Source organism: Arachis stenosperma, chromosome 10, assembly GCF_014773155.1.
Source record: "Arachis stenosperma cultivar V10309 chromosome 10, arast.V10309.gnm1.PFL2, whole genome shotgun sequence".
In the NCBI taxonomy this organism is placed as follows: domain Eukaryota; kingdom Viridiplantae; phylum Streptophyta; class Magnoliopsida; order Fabales; family Fabaceae; genus Arachis; species Arachis stenosperma.
The window spans coordinates 4,926,451-4,947,007 of record NC_080386.1 but is presented as its reverse complement, the minus strand read 5'-3'; the positions used below and the strand labels follow the sequence as shown (position 1 = coordinate 4,947,007).

The window sequence follows — 20,557 nt, the reverse complement described above, 5'->3', positions numbered from 1 at the left end:
ATTAATATTTAACGAATAATACATAATTATACTAATTTAGAAACATATCTTCATTATAATTATATCAAATCAATATTTAATGCATTATTAAACTACTTATCAATTATATATCAATTGAAAATACTTTTAATAATAATAATAATAATAATAATAAGGGTAAAGTATACTTTTTGTCCCTGAAGTTTACTAAAAGTTTCAAAATTACCCCTAAGTTTCAATTTGTTTCAATTTTATCCCAGAAGTTTTCGAATTGCATCAATTTTATCCTTTAAGTTGACGCCGTTTAAATTAGTAACAGACGTTAGTGATATGGCAAAGTGAAGCGTGTGATGTGGCAAGAAAGGTGAAACCCCCAAAATACCCATGGCTGAGTAACCCCAGTAAACGAATTGGCTTCCTTGTTCAAACATAAGCCTTTTATCTTCCCTGTGGCACGAAGGAACACAGCCAGGAAAACAGAATCAGTCGAGGAAGCTTGCTGGGTGGTCAGACGATGCACCATTTTCTTGAGTCCGCCGCGACGAGGGGCAGGACGGCGCATGCTGCGACGCCGTCGAGACTGAGGGAGGAGTCTGGGATAGCATTCAGTCATCAACAATTCAGTCTGGGGTAGCGCCATTCTGATCATCGTTTCCGACGAGGTAGGCCACGATTCTGATCAATCTTGCTACTGCATGTTTGAACAGTTAGGATTTAGGGTTTTTCTTTATCAGTCTTAATTGCTGTTAGGGTTCTATTACATTCAGGGATTGAGGGATTTCTGTTGAGTTTTTGTGAAAAATATAACTTTTACGTGGTCTATATTTTTGAACTATTAGTTACTCTGTTCTTTGGTCTGAAAATGTTTTTATAACGGCAGGATGGATTATTTCAGTGTTAGAGTTCATCACAGGGGTAGGTTTTGTAGTGATAAGGGTAAAACTGAGTATGTTGATGGTGAGGTGACAACGGTTGACTGGTGTGACAGAGATAGATGGAGTGTTATAGAGGCTTATGATGTGGTTGGAAAACTTGGGTACATTGCTGAGAACATTGGAAAACTGTGGTATAAAGATACTGAATTAGGATTAGAAGGGTTGAAGTTGTTGAAAGGTGATGAAGAAGCAATGGAAATAGCAAATATAGGAGTTGAAAAAAAGGTGGTTGATTTGTATGTGGTGCATAAGGCTTCAATCCCTGATGATTTTTGTTACGACATTGGGTATTTAGATGTTGGGGTGGCAGCAAGGTTGTTGAGGAAGAGTGTGTGGATGCTGATAGTGGGCCAAGTGATAATAGACAGGCCCAAAATATTGAAGTAGAAGCCCAATGTGAAGGGGTGGATATGGAGGCCCAAATGCAGGGATTAGTTGATGTCCATTTAAATGCTGAAGAAGTGCTACAGAATGTTGGTGATGGGGACAATAGTGAAGAAGAGGATGACTCTGATGACCCAGATTATGAGGCTGATTCTGATCTTCTGAGATGGTTATTGATCTTCATTTTAGTGATAGTGAAGATGGTTATTGTGGTGATGATGGGCTGTTGATGTTATAACTCTTGGGGAGATGCATCAAGATATAAGAAAGTCTAAGAAAAGTAAGAGTGTTGTAGAGAAGTTAAAGAAGACTCAAAAGGTGGCTGTTGGAAAGAGAAAGAGCTCTCGTTTAAGCGATGATGAAGGTTTGAACAGTGATGAGTTGGAGGAGGTATCAAGTGAGGATGACGAAGCCAGCAAGAAGAAATTTCCCGTTCACAAGGAGTTGAAGGATATGAGCATGTATAAGTGGGAGTCTGGAACTCTCTATGCAACAAGAGAGGAGTTCAAGGAAGCTGTGACATCATATGCTGTTCATACTGGGAGAAACATAAAATTTCCAGTGGTGGACAATGTCCGGGTGAGGGCTAAGTGTGGAGATGGGTGTGAATGGTTTGCATATGCGGTGAAGATGGCCAATGAAGATAGTTGGCAGCTAAGAACTGTTAATGATCATCATTCTTGTAACACTGTATTTGACATAAAAGTGATGAAGTCGAAGTGGCTGGCGAAGGTCTTCAGGAGGAAAGTAGAAGAGAATCCGAAGTTGAAGCTGGGCACCATACAAAGTAGGACCCTTAGGAAGTGGAATGTGCAGATTTCAAGAGCAAAGGCATTTCGGGCCAAGCAGATTGCACTGGTTGATATTAATGGAACGTTTAGGGAGCAGTAGAAGACTTTATGACTATTGCCATGAGTTGCTGCGCACGAATCCTGGTTCATCTGTGAAGCTGAAAGTCCAATTACCTCCAGCAGCCCAAACTGAGCACCCCGATACATCACTCGACTTAAGTCCACAATTTCATAGGATTTACATTTGTTTGAAGGCTTGCAAGGAGAGTTTCATGAAGTGTAGGCCTATGATAGGACTTGATGGTTGCTTCTTGAAGACACCATATGGAGGATGGCTTTTGGTTGCTATGGGGTGGGATCCGAATGACCAGATGCTACCGATCGCATATGCAGTCGTGGAGGCTGAGACAAAAGATTCATGGACATGGTTCCTCTCAAACCTAATTGATGATATAGGAGCAGAGAAATTACTTCGTAGCACATTCATGTCTGACCAACAAAAGGTAATCTACTAACCTGTATTTTAGTGTAATTAAGATTTTGCTCTGTATTTTAGTATATTACGAGTTTGCTGTGAATTAGTCTTGATAACTATAATCATTATATTAAGATTGTATGATAACTATAATCACTATAATCATCATACCACTGAAGATGGTCATTGAAACTTGATGGCATGTTGAATTTGTCCATGTGAATTATATGTGTTCTTTTTGGGGTACTCTGTTTTGGTTTCTGCTATGGTGTATCTGCAGGACAGAAGCATAAGCAGAACACACTTGAAAATTAGTGAATTCATCATATCACAGAACTCTCTCACTCTAACTCTCTGTGTCTAAGCCAATTTAGTCTATGGCTTCTTAGATGTAGGGATAGTAATAGTATGTAGCTGCTATTTATAATTAGATTTGAATTATTGAGTGCGCATAGTCAGCATAGATAAAGAAAATTCTTTTACTGCAAACACACATTCCAATTATTACTTATTTTTTTATTCTTTTGGGTCCTATTCCAATAATTACTTCAGATTTTTCTTCTATAACTTTATAAAAGGAGGAGTTGGCCTAGGCCCTAGTGGTAATGGCAAATGGGACACTACTGTATGTCTGAGTAGATATGGTTTATTTTGCTGATATACCACTTTAATACATATGTATGTATGGGAGAATTAAAATACTATTTCTCATGTGTTATATCATGCTTCAAGTTACTTGAAAATGTGAGGGTAGTTGTTGCTGTATCAAACTGTATTAATAGAAAATTTTAATTAGTTGAGCATTGTATGAAGTTGCTGTATCATTATATTAAGATTGTATGATGGTCTTTGCTGGTTTATTAAACATTATTTGAGCATTATATTAAAACACTGTATTTTGCACGAACAGGGCTTGGTGCCAACTTTTGATGAACTACTTCCAGGTGTTGATCACAGATTCTGTGTGAGACACCTCTATGCCAACTTCAAAAAAAAATTTCCAGGGCTCAATCTTAAAAAAAGGATGTGGAGAGCTGCAAAATGTACATATCTAGCAGCATGGAAAAAGGAGTTGATGGAAATCCGAGCGATTAGTGAGGGTGCCTATCGACACTTGATAGGAATTCGTCCAAAGTATTGGACTAAATCAAGGTTTGAATTCTATCCTAAATGTGATGCACTTGTCAATAATATGTGTGAAAGCTTCAACTCTGCAATTGTTGAATCAAGGGAAAAACCTATATTGACAATGCTAGAAGATATTAGAGTTTATTTGATGAAGAGATGGGCTGAAAATAGGGTACTTATTGAGAAGTATAAGGATGATATTCTTCCTAGGATTAAGCTTAAGTTACAAAAGGAAATAGATGCTTCTAGGTGGTGGTTCCCGGTTGCTGCCGGAATTTCAAAATTTGAGGTCATAAGAGGTAGGGACAAATTTGTAGTAGATCTTCTGAAAAAAGAATGTACTTGTAGAAAGTTTCAAATGACAGGTTTACCTTGTCCACATGCAGTTAGTGCAATTAATTGTGCTAAATATGATATTAGAAAATATGTTGCCACCTGTTACACTAAAGCTGCTTATGTGGCTTGTTATGTCCCCATGATTAACCCTTGCAATGGACATACAATGTGGGAGAGAACTATTCATCCAGATGTGGTTCCTCCACCACACAGAGTGCCAATTGGGAGGCCTAAGAAGAAAAGAGCAAGAGGGGAGGGTGAAGAACCACACGGCCCAAGCACTTCTAGGCTGGGGTTACAACAAAAATGCTCTCATTGTCTAAAATTGGGTCACAACAAGCGAGGCTGCCCTCTTAGAAGACCAACCGTAAGTACTTGTCTATTGTTCCCTTTTCCATACATAAGACTGTTTCTAATGCTATTTACCTTTTTTAAACTGTAACTGGCTGTTTTTTGTTCATGTCCATCATAGGAAACTACTGCTGCTACATCGTCGGCCCAAAACAATAATGCTGGAACTGCTACATCATCACCATCCCAGCACAGCACTGCTAAGAAAGCTGGATCTACTGGCTCAGCGCATAAGAGGACCAGGTTGGCCAATGTTGCAGCAAGGCCTAATACCCAACCAACTGCACAAAAAAAATTTCAGCCACCAAGACCAACTAGAATCCTTAGGAGCAACTCCACTTCAACTGCACATGGACAACCCTCATCACAAGGGAGTCAAACTCAGAGTACTCTCACAGGGTCTTAGTTGTGTCAAATCTTGTAATTGGTGTTTCTTTTGAAAGCTTGAACAATGTTGGCATTTTGTATTATGACTTATGACCTATGACTCCAACTCTTTCTTTGTTGCTGAATTATTTTGCTTACGAATTATGTAATTTAGTTTTTACTTTGGTTATGACTTATGTTAATTGGAGATTATGTAATTCAGTTTTTACTTCGGTTATGACTTATGTTAATTGGAGATTATGTTGATTAACAACTTATGTTATTTTGCTTATGATTAACAACTTATGTCATGCAAATTTTAATTAGAGTTTGTCTTTGTCACAACAGGTTCTTAATGCCAATTTTAGTGCCAAACTATTTTAATCCTTTTAGGGATACTTTTGAAACATAAATTAAACTTCAAGGACAACAACATTAACAAGTTTTCGACTTTAGTACAGTTTTGAAACTGTTTACAAACAGCCATCCTATTCTTACTCTGCTATTTTCATCTGTCACAAACGCATTAGTACCCTAACCTCAAATAGGTTCCATTCTTCACCCACAGATAAACCATTAGAATCACCATAAACCAACCCAACACACCAAAAATTACAGCCACCAACAGTTTGCATTTGGCATAAACTAATTTAGCCTTCAAGGTGGAAATCTTCATCTTCAACCTTGCAACCTCAGCCTCTTCTATCTCTGCAACTCCATCCGCCCAGGAAAAAAATGTGCACTCCTTCCCAATCTGCAACATAAACACAAAAAAAAAAAAGAAATTGAAGATACTCAGGAAGACATCAAAATGAGAAAGCACTCAAACTTACATCAAAGTATACACAGCCCCAAAATCTCCGGCCGGGATTGTCTGGTGTCTTCGACCATCTCAGTACAGGGGGTTCACCACAGTTGCACGTCAGCGTTCTTCGTCGCCGACTACTTTTTTGTGATGATACAGAGCCTTGGGAAGCCATTCCTTAGGGTTTCTGATTCTTACAGAGAATGAAGAAGACGAAGACGCAGACGTAAATGAAGAAGTTAGTTTTAGGGTTTCATGATGGGATTTCTACCTATTTTATTTTTTTAATATAAATTTTTAAACAAAAATTAAAAATTATTTAAAAAAACGTTTTACAAATGAGTCACACACATAGTTGCCACATGGAACTCCTTGTTGCCACATCATTAACGTCTGTTAGTGATTTCAACGCTGTTAACGTTCAGGGGTAAAATTGATGCAATTCGAAAACTTCTGGGATAAAATTGAAACAAATTGAAATTTAGGGGTAATTTTGAAACATTTAGTAAACTTCAGGGACAAAAAATATACTTTACCCTAATAATAATAATAATAATAATAATAATAATAATAATAATAATAATAATAATAATAATAATGGCACCGGTCATGGTAATCGTGATAAGAATATTTGATTCTAATCATAAAATGATCAAATCTTATGATATTAATAAGGCACGTTTATTTTAAATATTTTTAGTTATTTTAATTATATTAATTTTAAAAATATTGATATATTTCTAATTCTTATTTATTATCCAATAATAATAATAATAATAATAATAATAATAATAATAATAATAACTTGAAAAATCTGTATATAAACTATTTCAATTATCCGTGTATTATTATTAATTCAATCAATTATTTCTTAATTTATTTTTTTGAATTTAATAAATCAAATAAAATTAATTATACTAATTATTTTTATCAACTAATTGATTTGATTAATTCTTAAAAATATTTTTATTTTATTTATTTAAATACATGAGTTATAACTAATTGGTTATTTAATTTTATTAGGATAAATATCAAATTCTATTCCTAATATAACATTACAAAATTTTATTCCTTCCTTTTTTATTTTACCATTATAAAAGACCATATATACTAGAAGAAAATATCATTTGTTTACTCTTTCATTGGGTAGCTTTTACAACAATTCTTTTTCTTCGTATGAGATGTCGTCGCAAGAAAACAACTATCGTGGACACAAACCACCACACACTCTCCAACTCTCGTGCTCATCATTCAGAGTAATATATGATATGTTATTTATGAGGCATTTATAAACCATGATGTTATCATGTATGCATAAATAAAATTCGTATTTAAACTTAAATCATTTACCTGTTTGTGTGGTATATTGTAGTGTAAAATTACTTTCAATTTGTGTTGTACAATGATATTATGGTCTAATTTAAGCTTTTACTTTAGAACTGTGTTATGATTTTATTTCATCATTTTCTCTTAGATATCAAATTGACGTATTTTTATTTATTATTATTGAAACGGATGTGATATGAAATTTATAAAAAAAAAATTCTCACACTGAATTTGTTTTATTGTAGTCTTCTACCTCTTCTATTTCATTTTGTTTTCTTCTTATTCATTTTATTTTTTTCAAATATCATATAATTTATTATAATTTATACCAATTAATTAATTATAATTCATTATATCAGTTAGTTTGATTTATTAATTTATAATATGCATGATAAAATAGATCATTTGTTACTTATAATGTTAATTCTTCTAAAATCTAAATCTGAATAATTATAATTTTACTTTTTGTTATGAACAAAATATTATTAATAATTAACAACTCATGCTTTTAATTAAAGTGTTTGGATGATTTTTATATTTACTAATATTAATTGTTGATTATTTTTTCGTAAATAAATTGTATTATAATTTTATGTTAATTCATAATTGATTAATGATTGATGTTCATGAAGCTATGTTATTCTAAATTTTATATTTTACAAATATTTTATTTAATATAATTTTTTAAACATAAAAATATATTATTTTTAATAATATCATATTTTTACTTTTTTTTATTATTCTAAATGAATATTTTATCGAATACTAATTAAAGTCATCTTTTCATTTGCTTTTACTAATTTATTATCTAACTATTATATAAAATTAAAATTATATTAATAAATTTAATATTAAAGTTAATTTGGCTTTTTATTTAGAGCATTTTTTTATTTTTTTAGTCTAATCAACCAAAACTATTCAATTATTAATAGTCACTTCTATCTTATTTTAAATTATTGACTAATTAAAATTACTAAAATTTAATAATAATATTCTGTTTTATATTTTTATATTCAGTCCAACCCATTTAAGCTATATAATAATTACTTCAATTTTTATATTTTATAATGTAATACTACATACAGTAATAGTAAAATAACATAGTAAATTGTCATGTTTTAATATTAAATATAAAATTAATACATAAAAAATCTATCTATTTAGTATACTAAAATTATATTTTTTTTCAACTAATGAAAGTGAGGTGTCAATTCCTCATGAATTTATTTTTCCTCCAAAATGAAAGTATTGTTCTTTTTCTAAATTTATTTTATAAAAATATCTTTATTATAATTATATTACAATTAACATTTGATGAATAATATATAATTATACTAATTTAGAAAAATATCTTTATTATAATTATATAAAATTAATATTTAATATATTATCAACTAATGAAAGTGAGGTATAAATGCATTTTAAAACTAATTATCAATCATCAATATTTCTAATTATTCTAATTGTATTAATTGATATAGTTCTAATTCTCATTCATGTGCAATAATTTTATTAGTAAATAGTTGGTACACACATTAATGATGACTCATTTAATTTGATATCAATTAGATAATAATAATAATAATAATAATAATAATAATAAATAATAATAATAATAATAATAATAGAAAAGGTATATATGGTACATGCATTGTATTTTAAAAAAGTAAAACATATTTTAAAAAGGATTGAAGTATCAATAATAAATTGTGATTGATATCAATATTAATAATTAATTTTTATAATTATTTTTATCAACTAAAAATTACATATAGTATTTCTTTTGTGGTATAAAAAGGTTGTGATTCATAACATTTTTGTGAAATTATATTGCATAGACACAAGATTAATTATTTAACAACTTAAATTTTAATTAATATATTTTATTTTTTATTCCTATTTTTATTCATTAATTATTTTACTTTTTATATTTACAGTAAATATTGAATGCAAAAAAATAATATTGATTGTTATATATTTTATTTATTTAGAGTCATAATTAAATTTGATATAATTGTAGCAAGTATCTACAATTAATAATAATATGATACTATAATTTTAAGTTGTATAATATAATAAAAAAGAACGTAGCAATTCATATCTGCTTCCTATATAGCAATAATATTATATATATTTATATATCTCTTCTTTTAACTCTTTCCTAAAAATATTGACATATAATTAATGTAGATAACATATATATTGAGTAAGTATTTCCATTGAATTAATCATAAAGGTCAATAAAATATAATGGCATAATTTTCATCTAATTATAGCAAGTATCTCTATTAAAAATATTGCCTAATTATTACCGTATATAATTAGTGTGTGTGTGTATATATATATATATATATATATATATATATATATATATATATATATATATATATATGGTAATAATAAATTTTTACAATTATTTATCATTTAGAGAATTCATAATTCAGACATTGTTCTTTTTCTATTTTTTTTATTTTTCATACCTAATGACTGCTAGCTACGATTCTATCAATAGTATTATCTATGGTAGATTATGCGATGAAAAAGTTTGGAAAATAAAGGCAAGAGTTATAAGAGTTATGGAAAGTTTCATCCAAATTTGACAAGAGCAAGACGGCTTACATAGAAATGGTTCTAATGGATGTTAAAGTTAGTCGATTATTTTTCATGATTCTTTCAAGTGATGTTAGGTCCAATTTATAAATATTTTTTGTTTGTATTTAAATTTATTTGATAAGTAAATCATTGCAATCAAAGATAGTGCCATTTAATAGCTTTATAAGTGCTAATAGTTTTTTTATTTAATTTGTTTTACAGTGTGATAAAATTCATTCTTCAATCAAGAATTATTTAGCAAAGATGTTTGAGAGTGAACTGATTGAGGGAAAGGTCTATGTCTTCTCAGATTTTGTGATTGAAGAATCAAATGAAATTTATATTCCGACTGCACACGTATGTAGAATAATTTTTAAAAAGGAGTCACATATAATAAATACGGTCGATGATCGTAAAATTCCTGACAATCATTTTAATTTTCTCGCTCATGTTAATATATTGAAACAAAAAATGAACAATCCAACTTATTTGGTACATAGTTAATTTGTATTAATCTACACAAAACTATTTTTTTATTTTAATTTTTGCAAAGAAATCATATAATAGCATTATTTTATCGATAACATAAATTTTAATAGTTTATTTATGCAAATGTTTAAAATTGTATTGCGACTTTTTTAAATGTATATCCTTTTATTAATATATTGTTAGTTTTATCGTTTAATATAAAATAAATTGGTAAAATTTCTTTAATTTATAAGTAATTTATTATGTTATTCACTTATTTGTTCTTAATTTGATGTTTTTAATTTTTTTTTTCAATTAGATGTTATTGGATTCTGGAATGGAAAAAAAGAGCTTATATCATGATAAAAAATAGGAAGAAGTGACCATTAAATTGTGGTTGATTTTCATGATTTAGAGCATGTGAAATTTTAATATTTCACAATAAAATTTTATTTTGTAACAATTACCTATACCTATGCAAAATTATATAATCTTTTTTATTATATATTACTACTTATTTCTCTTAATTCTTGCTTTTATTTAGAAATAAGGAAAGATAAGGTACATACTATGAGATCAATTTACAATCCAATTATTTAATTATCTACGTGATCACCAAATAATCGAATACATACTTATTTTCCAATTTGCAAAATCTAACAAAGACATTGATAAGCATATTGATTTACCTTTTATTTAACATATTTGTTTATATTATATTTGTAATCATATTATATCTATTTTTATGAATATATTTTTTTAGAAAATACTCTTACTATTAGCATATGGTGTATTAAATAAATATTAGTGGTTTTAAATTATGCAAATGTTTTAAATTGTATTGCAGCTTTTTTAAAGGTATATCATTTTATTAATATATTGTAAGTTTTATCGTTTAATATAAAATAAATTAGTAAAAATTGTTTAATTTATAAGTAATTTATTATATTATTTATTTATTTGTCCTTAATTTAATACTTTTAATTTATTTTTTTTAATTAGATGTTATTGGACTCTTGACCGAAAAAGAAGAGCTTATATCATGATCAAAATAGGAAGAAGTGACTATTACATTATGGCTAATCTACATGATTTGGAGTATGAAAAATTTTTAATATTTCACAATAAGATTTTGTTTTGTAACAATTATCTATACATATGCAAAATATTTTATCTTTTTCATTATATATTATTACTTAATTCACTTAATTCTTGCTTTTATTTAGAAATGAAAAAAAATAAGGTGCACACTGTGAGATTAATTTACAACTCAATTACTCAATTATCTATGTGATTACCAAACAACCGAATACATACTTATTCTTCAATTTGCAAAATTTAATAAAGACATTGGTAAGCATATTGGTTTAACTTTTTATTTAACATATTTGTTTATGTTATATTTGTAATTATATTATATCTATTTTTACGAATACATCTTTTTAGAAAATACTCTTAGTATTAGCATATGATGTATTAAATAAATATTAGTAGTTTTAAATTATTTAATATTTATTAGAGAACTTTTTGCATTAGAATTCTCTAATAATTTGTTGTTCATTTTAAGCTAATCTTAATATGTTCTTACTTCACAGTAAAACAACATATAAAAATTGGTTAGTGGAAAGTATTACTAGGTTGTTTATGGTCACATTAAGTATACATGTAACATGTCTGATATATTGAAAAAAATAAATTACTAAAACTAATTAATAACTATTTTAGACTTGATATACTTAACATTAGATTAAGAAAAAACGAACAATGTATAACATGTTACTTTTTTATTAGTCAAATTATTATAATTTAAATTAATTTTAATAAAACAACTTAAAATTATAATTTCAATCTTATCACGTGTATGGTACGGGTTATTACACTTATTGTAATTGAAATTAAATCTTTCTGTCCAAAATTAAAGAATTCTTTCTCCCTCCCTACTAATTTTACAACCAAAATGTGCCACATGTCACTCCTTTATTACAATTGAAATCAAATATTTTCCTCCAAAAATTAAAGAGTTCTCTCATCCTCCCTCTTTCTTTCTTTATTTCTCTCTTTCCTTCAACCACTCTATCTATTTTATATATCATTATCAATGACTAATTACTAATTTTCAATCAAGATGTACAACATGACATTCTTTAATTACATTAAAATTAAAATTAAAATTGAAATATGCCTATATTATGTATCATTTATTACTATCTAATTTAATAATCAAATGTGTCACATGACACTCTTTTATTAAAATTAAGAGAAAATATTTTTTCCAAAATTAATAAACTCCATTTCTAAATTCTCTCATCTACTTCTCTCTATTTTTCTATTTCTCTCTACCATTTTTACTCTATATATAATTTATATTTTATATTAATAATTTGACAAATCAAAATATGCCATCCGATATTTTTTTATAATTCAAATAAATTTTTTTCTTCTAAAATTAACAAACTTTAACTCTTAATCTCATTCTTCATCTTTATTTTTCCCTCTCTTTTCTCAAATAAAATTAACAAAATAATATAATTCATATAAAAAATATTATTATTATATTATACATATTTTTTATTTTTTTTAGTTTTAAATTTTCACCATTTATCTTTCTAATATATATTTTTATTTCTTTTTTTCAAATATTTATTATATATAATTTGGAGAGAATACTAATGTTATAATTAAAAGTTAAAATCAAGATTCAATTGTTTTAAAAAAAATATAGATGAGTTAATTTTATAACTATAGTATATTTGTTTTATACTAATATCTAATTATATTTTTAAATACATAGAGAGAAAATATATTATTTTTAAATAGCAAGTATAAAAATTAATTATTTTTATTTGTGCAACAAACGTAACACCTAATTAAATGTAAAAGTATACACGTTAAATTATTTTAAATTTTAGATAGCGAATGTCAAAATTAATTATTAATAAAAAATTAGACTTTTTCATATAAAAATAATAACTAAAAATCTTATTATTTGATTTTTTATCTACAGATATCTTGGTCTTCTTAGTTTGAGACTTTTGTGAACCTATATTTTTTTTTTATAAAAGTATCTTGATTTTATAAATCTTTCGTGCCATGTATAATCTATAATGTCAGAACAAAATGGACCGTAATTTTAAAAAATTTATATTCCTATAATGTTATTAAGGGTAAAAATACTAGTTATAATTCTAAGTATATCATTACCAAAGAAAAAAAAAGTTTCTGAAATATACAATTACTCTCACATGTCTCTTAGGTAGCGTTTGTTTTCGGTTTTCGAAGACAAGACACAGAGACCTGGACAACATATGTTTAAAAAGTGTTTGGAAGTAGAGATATGGACACTGAACACATTGTTTCCGAGACAATTTTTTATACTTTTGTGTCCACTCTTTTACGAAGGACAATGATGAACACAGGATTTGAAAGAGTGGACATGGATTTTTTTATATATTTTGTTTTCTTTTTTGTCCATTGATATTTTTATTATTCTACTATTACCTCTTCTTATTTTTTCTATCTCTTTTTTCTCATGTACTCTCTTTGTAGAAATTTTTATTAGATAATTATTTCCTTTTTATCGTTTTTACTTCAATACCATTTTAACCTTATATTATATTATTTGATTTGTAATAAAAATAATTAGTCTTGACATTATTGAAAGATAATTATTTTTAAAAGTAAAATTAATCTTTTAAAATACAAAAAATAATTTATAAATTGTATTTAATTTTATATAATTTAAAAAAAAATCAATTTTTTAAAAAGAAAAATCAATTTTTAGATAAAAAAATTGATTTTCTAAATAAAAATAGATTTTTATGTGTAAAAACTATTTTTTTATGTAAAAATAGATTCATTTTTAAAACTGATTTTTTATTTAAAATTAATTTGACTTATTAACTTAAACAAAATTTTTTTTAATCAAACTCAGATTTATTTTTTTTGTTAAACTTAATCATATGTATTCCTACATATTAATAATAAATTTAAAAATAAAATAATTATATTTATAAATTTTATTTTAATATAAATACTATTATATTTTTTTTATTAAAATTTTTGGCCTCTTCAAATATTTTGTCAAGTTTCGTATGTACTCTTACGTACTCTCATTCTGTATTAAATTAGTTTGTACTTGATGTAAAAAAATTTGAAATTACATAACTATTTTAATCATTTTATATAATATTTTTGTCTTGTCCATGTGTATCCAAACATAATATTGAACATTAAATTAGTGTCTTGTACATAATGTTGCAACTCATCGGACGCCAAACCTTCTCCTGTCAAATAACTTTTCTGTCTCATTCACTTCTTTAATTAAAAAGTAGTCATCAATTAATACACTATAAATCACAACATTAGGTATATAGCCTTGTTTTAACATTATACTAAATACTTTTTGAGCTTCTCCAACTCTTCCTATTCTACACAAAACATCCATTAATATATTTAATGTATATTCATTTGGTTTGATGCTGTCTTTCATCATTTTTTTAACATCGTATCTAAACAGAATGCATAAAAGATAATTTTTTGTGTTTTCGTCCTATTATTTTTGTTTTAATGTCATATTCCGTCTTTTTTCTAAAAACAAACACAAACTAATGTACATGTATCTTTACAATTATGTTTGAGACATGAGTAGACTGTACTTAGTTCTATTATTTTCTATGTTTTAAAGATAAATTTACTTTGTCTTTCAGGTTGAAAGAACTGAGTTTTATTTTAAAAAAACTAATATTCAATGAAGGACGATGGGTTTTTGATTTGGTTGCACTCTAGATCTTCAAAAAAACAATAAATAATGATTGAATTTTTATATATTAATAATAAATTTAAAAATAAATAATTTTATTTATAAATTTTATTTTAATATAAATACTATTATATATTTTTTTATTAAAATTTTTGGCCTCTTCAAATATTTTTTTCAAGTTCTGTATGTACTCTTATATATTCTCATTTTTTATTAAATTAGTTTGTACTTGATGTAAAAAAATTTGAAATTACATAGCTATTTTAATCATTTTATATAATATTTTTGTCTTATCCATGTGTATCTAAATATAATACTAAATATTAAATTAGTGTTTTATACATCGTATCCAAACACAATACATAAAAAATAATTTTTAATATTTCTGTCCTATTATCTCTATTTTAATATCATATTCTATCATTTTTCTAAAAACAAACACAGACTAATGTACAGGTATCTTTACAATTATATTTGAGACATGAGTAGACTGTACTTAGTTCTATTATTTTTTATGTCTTAAAGATAAATTTGCTTTGTCTTTCAAGTTGAAAGAACTGAGTTTTATTTTCAAAAAGTAGTATTTAATAAAGGACGATGGGTTTTTGATTTGGTTGCACTCCAGATCTTAAAAAAATAATACAATAATGATTAAATTTTTACATATTAATAATAAATTTAAAAATAAAATAATTATATTTATAAATTTTATTTTAATATAAATACTATTATATACTTTTTATTAAAATTTTTTGCCTCTTCAAATATTTTTTTCAAGTTCTATATATATTCTTACGTATTCTTATTTTTTATTAAATTAGTTTCTACTTGATGTAAAAAATTTAGAATCATATGGTTATTTTAGTTATTTTATATAATATTTTAGTTTTATTCATGTATATTCAAATTTAATACTGAATATTAAATAAGTGTCTTGTACATCATATCTAAACATAGTACACAACAAATTTTATCCTATTATCTTTATTTCAGTGTCATATTTTATGCTATTTCTAAAAACAAATGTAGCCTAATATATAAGTATCTTTACAATAATGTTTGAGACATCAGTGTTTTTCAGCTGTACTTAGTTCTATTATGTTTTATGTCTTAAAGATAAATTTACTTTGTCTCTCGGATCGAAAGAACTGAGTTTTATTTTCAAAACTAGTATTCAATGAAAGACTATAGGTTTTTGATTTGGTTGCACCCCAGATCTTCAATAAACAACACAATAATGATTTGAATTTTTATATATTAATAATAAATTTAAAAATAAAATTATTATATTTATAAATTTTATTTTAATATAATACTATTATATATTTTTTTATTAAAATTTTTTGTTTCTTCAAATATTTTTTCAAGTTCTGTATGTATATTTACGTACTCTCATTTTTTATTAAATTAGTTTGTACTTGATATAAAAAATTTGAAATCATATGGCTATTTTAATCATTTTATATAATGTTTTAATCTTGTTTATGCGTATCCAAACATAATACTGGATATTAAATTAGGGTCTTATACATCGTATTTAAACACAATATATAAAGGATAATTTTTAGTGTCTCCGTCTCTGTCTCTGTTATATTCTATCATGTCTTTAAAAACAAATGCAACCTTTGTAACTTGAGCATCAGAATATATTTTTTGTATATCTATGTCACTTAGGCTACGTGTTTGACAATGTGTTCATGAACATTGAATTAGTGTATTTTACGTCTATTCTGACATAAAAGACACAGAGACACTAACAAGGGATACAACTTATTTTTTATTTTTCTTTCATTATTCTTGTTAATTTTTTATAATTATAATTTTTGTTATTATATTTTTTGTCTCAAATTTTTTGCATGAACAAAAATGAGAATAAATTAAATTTTTATAATTTTTTTTAATTTATCATAAAATAAAATATAAAAATACAAAATTTTTGTGTCTCTATCTTTTATATTTTATTTTCAATATTTTATCTTATCATACTTTTAAGACAAACGCAGCCTTAGTGATTGTATACTGAATACTGCTTCAGCAATAAGAAAACTAAGATCTTTCTCATCTTTACCATATAAGAGTTATAAATACTAGGTAGAAATGTAGAATGTTTATTGGTACTTCAATTTACAGTATATACTTCCCTATGTATATACTATTCTATAATTTGTGTTTACTTTTGAGAGGACAAAATAAAATATTGTAAATAAAACACAAGAACAGAAACATAAATATTAATATTTTTATATTTTATTTAGTAATAAATTAAAATAAATAATAAAAATTTAATTTATTATTCTTATTTTTTTATTTAAAAAATTTAGAAATAAAAATATAATAATAAAAAAATATAATTATTTATCAAAATTTAATAAAAATAATAAAAAAATAAAAAATTAAAGTATATTTTTTATTATATTTTTATGTCTTTTTTATTAGAATAAATATAAAATATATTAATTTAATATTTTTAAATATAATATTTTTATTTATATCTCATTTATCAAATATAATTTTATGTTTTTATATTTTAGTTTTAGTATTCTATATTTATAAACAAACAAAGCTTAAGTTCTCGTTGACAAAAATTTATTACAACTATAATGAGTAGCAGATAGAATATTCATTCACTTAGGTAGGTACATTATTTGAACTCTTAAGAAACCCCTTATTATACTGCATTCATTTACATGGTTGGTGGGGTATCAATCATTAGGACTTAGGAGTACAACCAATGTCTTCAGAATTTAATAATGGTGCACTTGGGATAAATGAAACCAGCAAGTGCAAGAAAATTAGAGTGCATGTAGATGTAATATTATTCTACCTTGTTTGTTGTTTCAATAGATTGGATCACCAATTCACCACACGCATTGGTCACTGATTAGTTTAGTTATATGGATTCTGTTACTTTGGTGGTGGCTGAATATGCACCGAGATTTGATTCGGTGGCATTAGTTACATTGTCAATTTTTTCCATAATTATTGGATCCACTATATCTAACTTGTCTTACCCTCTATGACTAGGTCAATATTCTTTTTATCAAGAGATATCAACTTGTTCAATTTGAAAACTTTTATTGGATTTTCCAAATTAGTCATCATTTGTGTATATTAATAAATATTATTTTATATATTTTTGTTAATAAAATAACCCCCTACCTTAACATAATCAAACTTTTTATAATATTATTATAATTGATCTGGCTATTATAACTAAGTTGAAATCAATCAATATAACTTCAATAAGAATATTCTTTTTACATATCATAAGTATGTAGCTACATAATCATTAATCTTTTTATCGTTATTTATTTCAAAATTAATAGTTCATTACTTAAAAAAAAATCATCTTGATTTTGAAATAAAGTATGCAGTTAATTCTATTTAACTTTACACTTGAAACACACACGGATAATTTCTTTTACAAGTACACATCTTCTATGTTCTTAATAAGTGAAGTATACCTCATCTATTTAAATAGCATAATTGTGCTGTGTTGTGACTTGTGACTTTTATAACTCTATTCGTTAACAAAAATAAATTTTAAATATATAGACTACAGATCTTAGGTATCAAGTTATGTGTACTTATTTTGTACATAAATTAAGTTGTTACAACTATGTAACCAGGACGCTGCTATGGTAGCCATGTAATAAACATGTATATAGCTTTTGCAGTTCTGCTGAAAACTACACTGCCTAGCAAGTTCAGAGGAATATATGAGACTGGATTTTCGACCAAATCTTTGATCATATATCAGCTTCAATATTGATGTTTGAGATTAATCACATAGATGGTAACATTATTTATTTAGATGGTGATCACTCGTATAAAATTGTCTTCTTGTAAAAATAACAATAAAAAATAAAAAATAATTTAATATATTTAACTAAATTATTATTTAACAGTTCTCAGTTATTATTTGACATAAAAATATATTTAGGAGAGTAAACATTATTTTTTAAATAATAACTACTTAAATAAAGACACTTAAAACGTCTTTTTTTAAAGGTATTTTCTAGTAATTAAAATTCAATACATGTAATCAATTAAATTATATTATTTTTGTCAAAATTAGATCAGATAAATTAATTTTGGCCGAAAAATCGATAAACCAAACATTGAACCGGTCTATATATATATATATATATATATATATATATATATATATATATTATTTTGAAAACCTTAAATTCTAACTCTAAGATGGCACAGAGAGAAGAGAAAAGTTAAGATTTAGGATTCTCAAAAAATATATATATATATATATATATATATAATAATAATAATAATATTTTAGTTATTTTTTTTAATAAAAATATAGTTATTTTCTATAAAAATATTAATTTAAACTAATTTAAAATATAATTTATTATATTTTGGCCAAATCAATTTATCTGATCTAATTTTGACCAAAATAATTTTAATAATTATATATATTAAATTTTAATTACTAAAAAATATTTTTTTAAGAAAAATTTAATATTTTTATCTAAATGGCCTTTTTTTAATATACCCATATGCTTAGTTGCTTTCTAAGCGAAATTCGAATTAGAACTAGATATGAAACAAATGATTCATGTGAACAAGTCCCTTTTCTTTGCTATCATTACTTGCACCAAGCTTTAAAAAAGAAAAAATTATAAAAATCACTTTAGACTTGTAAGCAACAAAACAAAAATTTACTTTAGACTTCAAATCTATCACCTTTTTTTATGTAACGTTTGTATTAACAAGGTATAATTTTCAAATTTTGTTTTCATTTTCAAGGGGTGGGAGGCACCGCATGAAAGAGACTTATTTTAAAGTCCACGTATTGCAAATTTGCAAGATTTCTAGAATGCTACTGTTCCAGTTCCAGCACATAACAGCGAAAATCTATAATTATTTTTGTTTCGTTCGTAATAGTCCTTTTTAGGCAGCATATCCAAAACTGGAATCAACTAATTCCATTCCCACTTCTATCTGGATCAGGTTTTGCCACTCTGGCTCCCAGTTTATTGGATACGTAGGTTTATTTCGACTTTCAGGTTTCAACTCTCTCAATAGGAGATTTATTCTTATTTTTTTAAAATCTTTTGTTATTGCTTAGTAACAAATAATTTGAAAAATTATGAACGAATCTTTTAGCATAAATTTTTAATTTTTAAAACGGAATTTAAAATTAGAATAAATATTTAAATTAGTTTTTAATAAATTTCAAATCAAACAACACTATGAAAGTTGAACAGATATATCAGCCAAAAAGATAGTTGATTTTTTTGCGGTCATTTCGACAATTTGGCTAGAAAAAAAGTGATAGAATCTTAAAAAATCAAGGTTCAAGTGTAGTGAATATTATTAACAGATCTTTTACAAGTTACGATGAGTGAATTGGTGGTGAACCTTGTGATTGTTGATAACAATGCCAAAAATAGCTAGAAATTGTTATTTTTAGCGTGATGGGTTTTTGTTTCTTTTCTTTTACTCCATCTTGTTATGTTGAGTTTTTTTACTTCAAAAAAAATTCAAATCTTACAGTTTGGTTCTGACAAATTATTATTATTATTATTATTATTATTATTATAAAATTTTTAAAAATTACTTTTGAGAGACTAATTTTTCGTCATTTTTAGTCAAAATTTTAATATAGGTATTAAGTTCCTAACATTTTTTTTATGAGATAATTTGGTTCAAAAAATATAATTATAAAATAAACTAGTCTTCTTTAAAATAATAGAAAGATTAATTTGTTCAACATGAATAATTTTAAAATTTTAGAGAATAAAAGTTTGTTAAAAAGTAAAACATCTGATTTAAAACTTTTTAAAGACCGAATAAATATTTATAATGAATGAGTTAACCTACCACTTAATCAATCTA

At 25.7% G+C, this 20,557-nt stretch overlaps 2 protein-coding genes across 2 annotated transcripts; one reads left to right on the top strand and one right to left on the bottom strand.

Annotated features, from left to right (window-relative positions):
* The first annotated feature begins 1,547 nt into the window (after positions 1-1,547).
* On the top strand, positions 1,548-4,785 carry LOC130956635 (uncharacterized). The gene is made up of 4 exons (XM_057883662.1): positions 1,548-2,156; positions 2,344-2,592; positions 3,475-4,395; positions 4,501-4,785. Exons 1-4 carry the CDS (start codon positions 1,548-1,550, stop codon positions 4,783-4,785), a joined length of 2,064 nt encoding a protein of 687 aa, XP_057739645.1.
* A 486-nt stretch (positions 4,786-5,271) lies between these two features.
* Positions 5,272-5,725, bottom strand: LOC130956634 (uncharacterized). The gene is made up of 2 exons (XM_057883661.1): positions 5,579-5,725; positions 5,272-5,499 (listed from the first exon to the last, which is right to left on the bottom strand). The coding sequence occupies exons 1-2, from the start codon at positions 5,723-5,725 to the stop codon at positions 5,272-5,274; spliced, it is 375 nt and encodes a 124-aa protein (XP_057739644.1).
* Between the last annotated feature and the right edge of the window lie 14,832 nt (positions 5,726-20,557).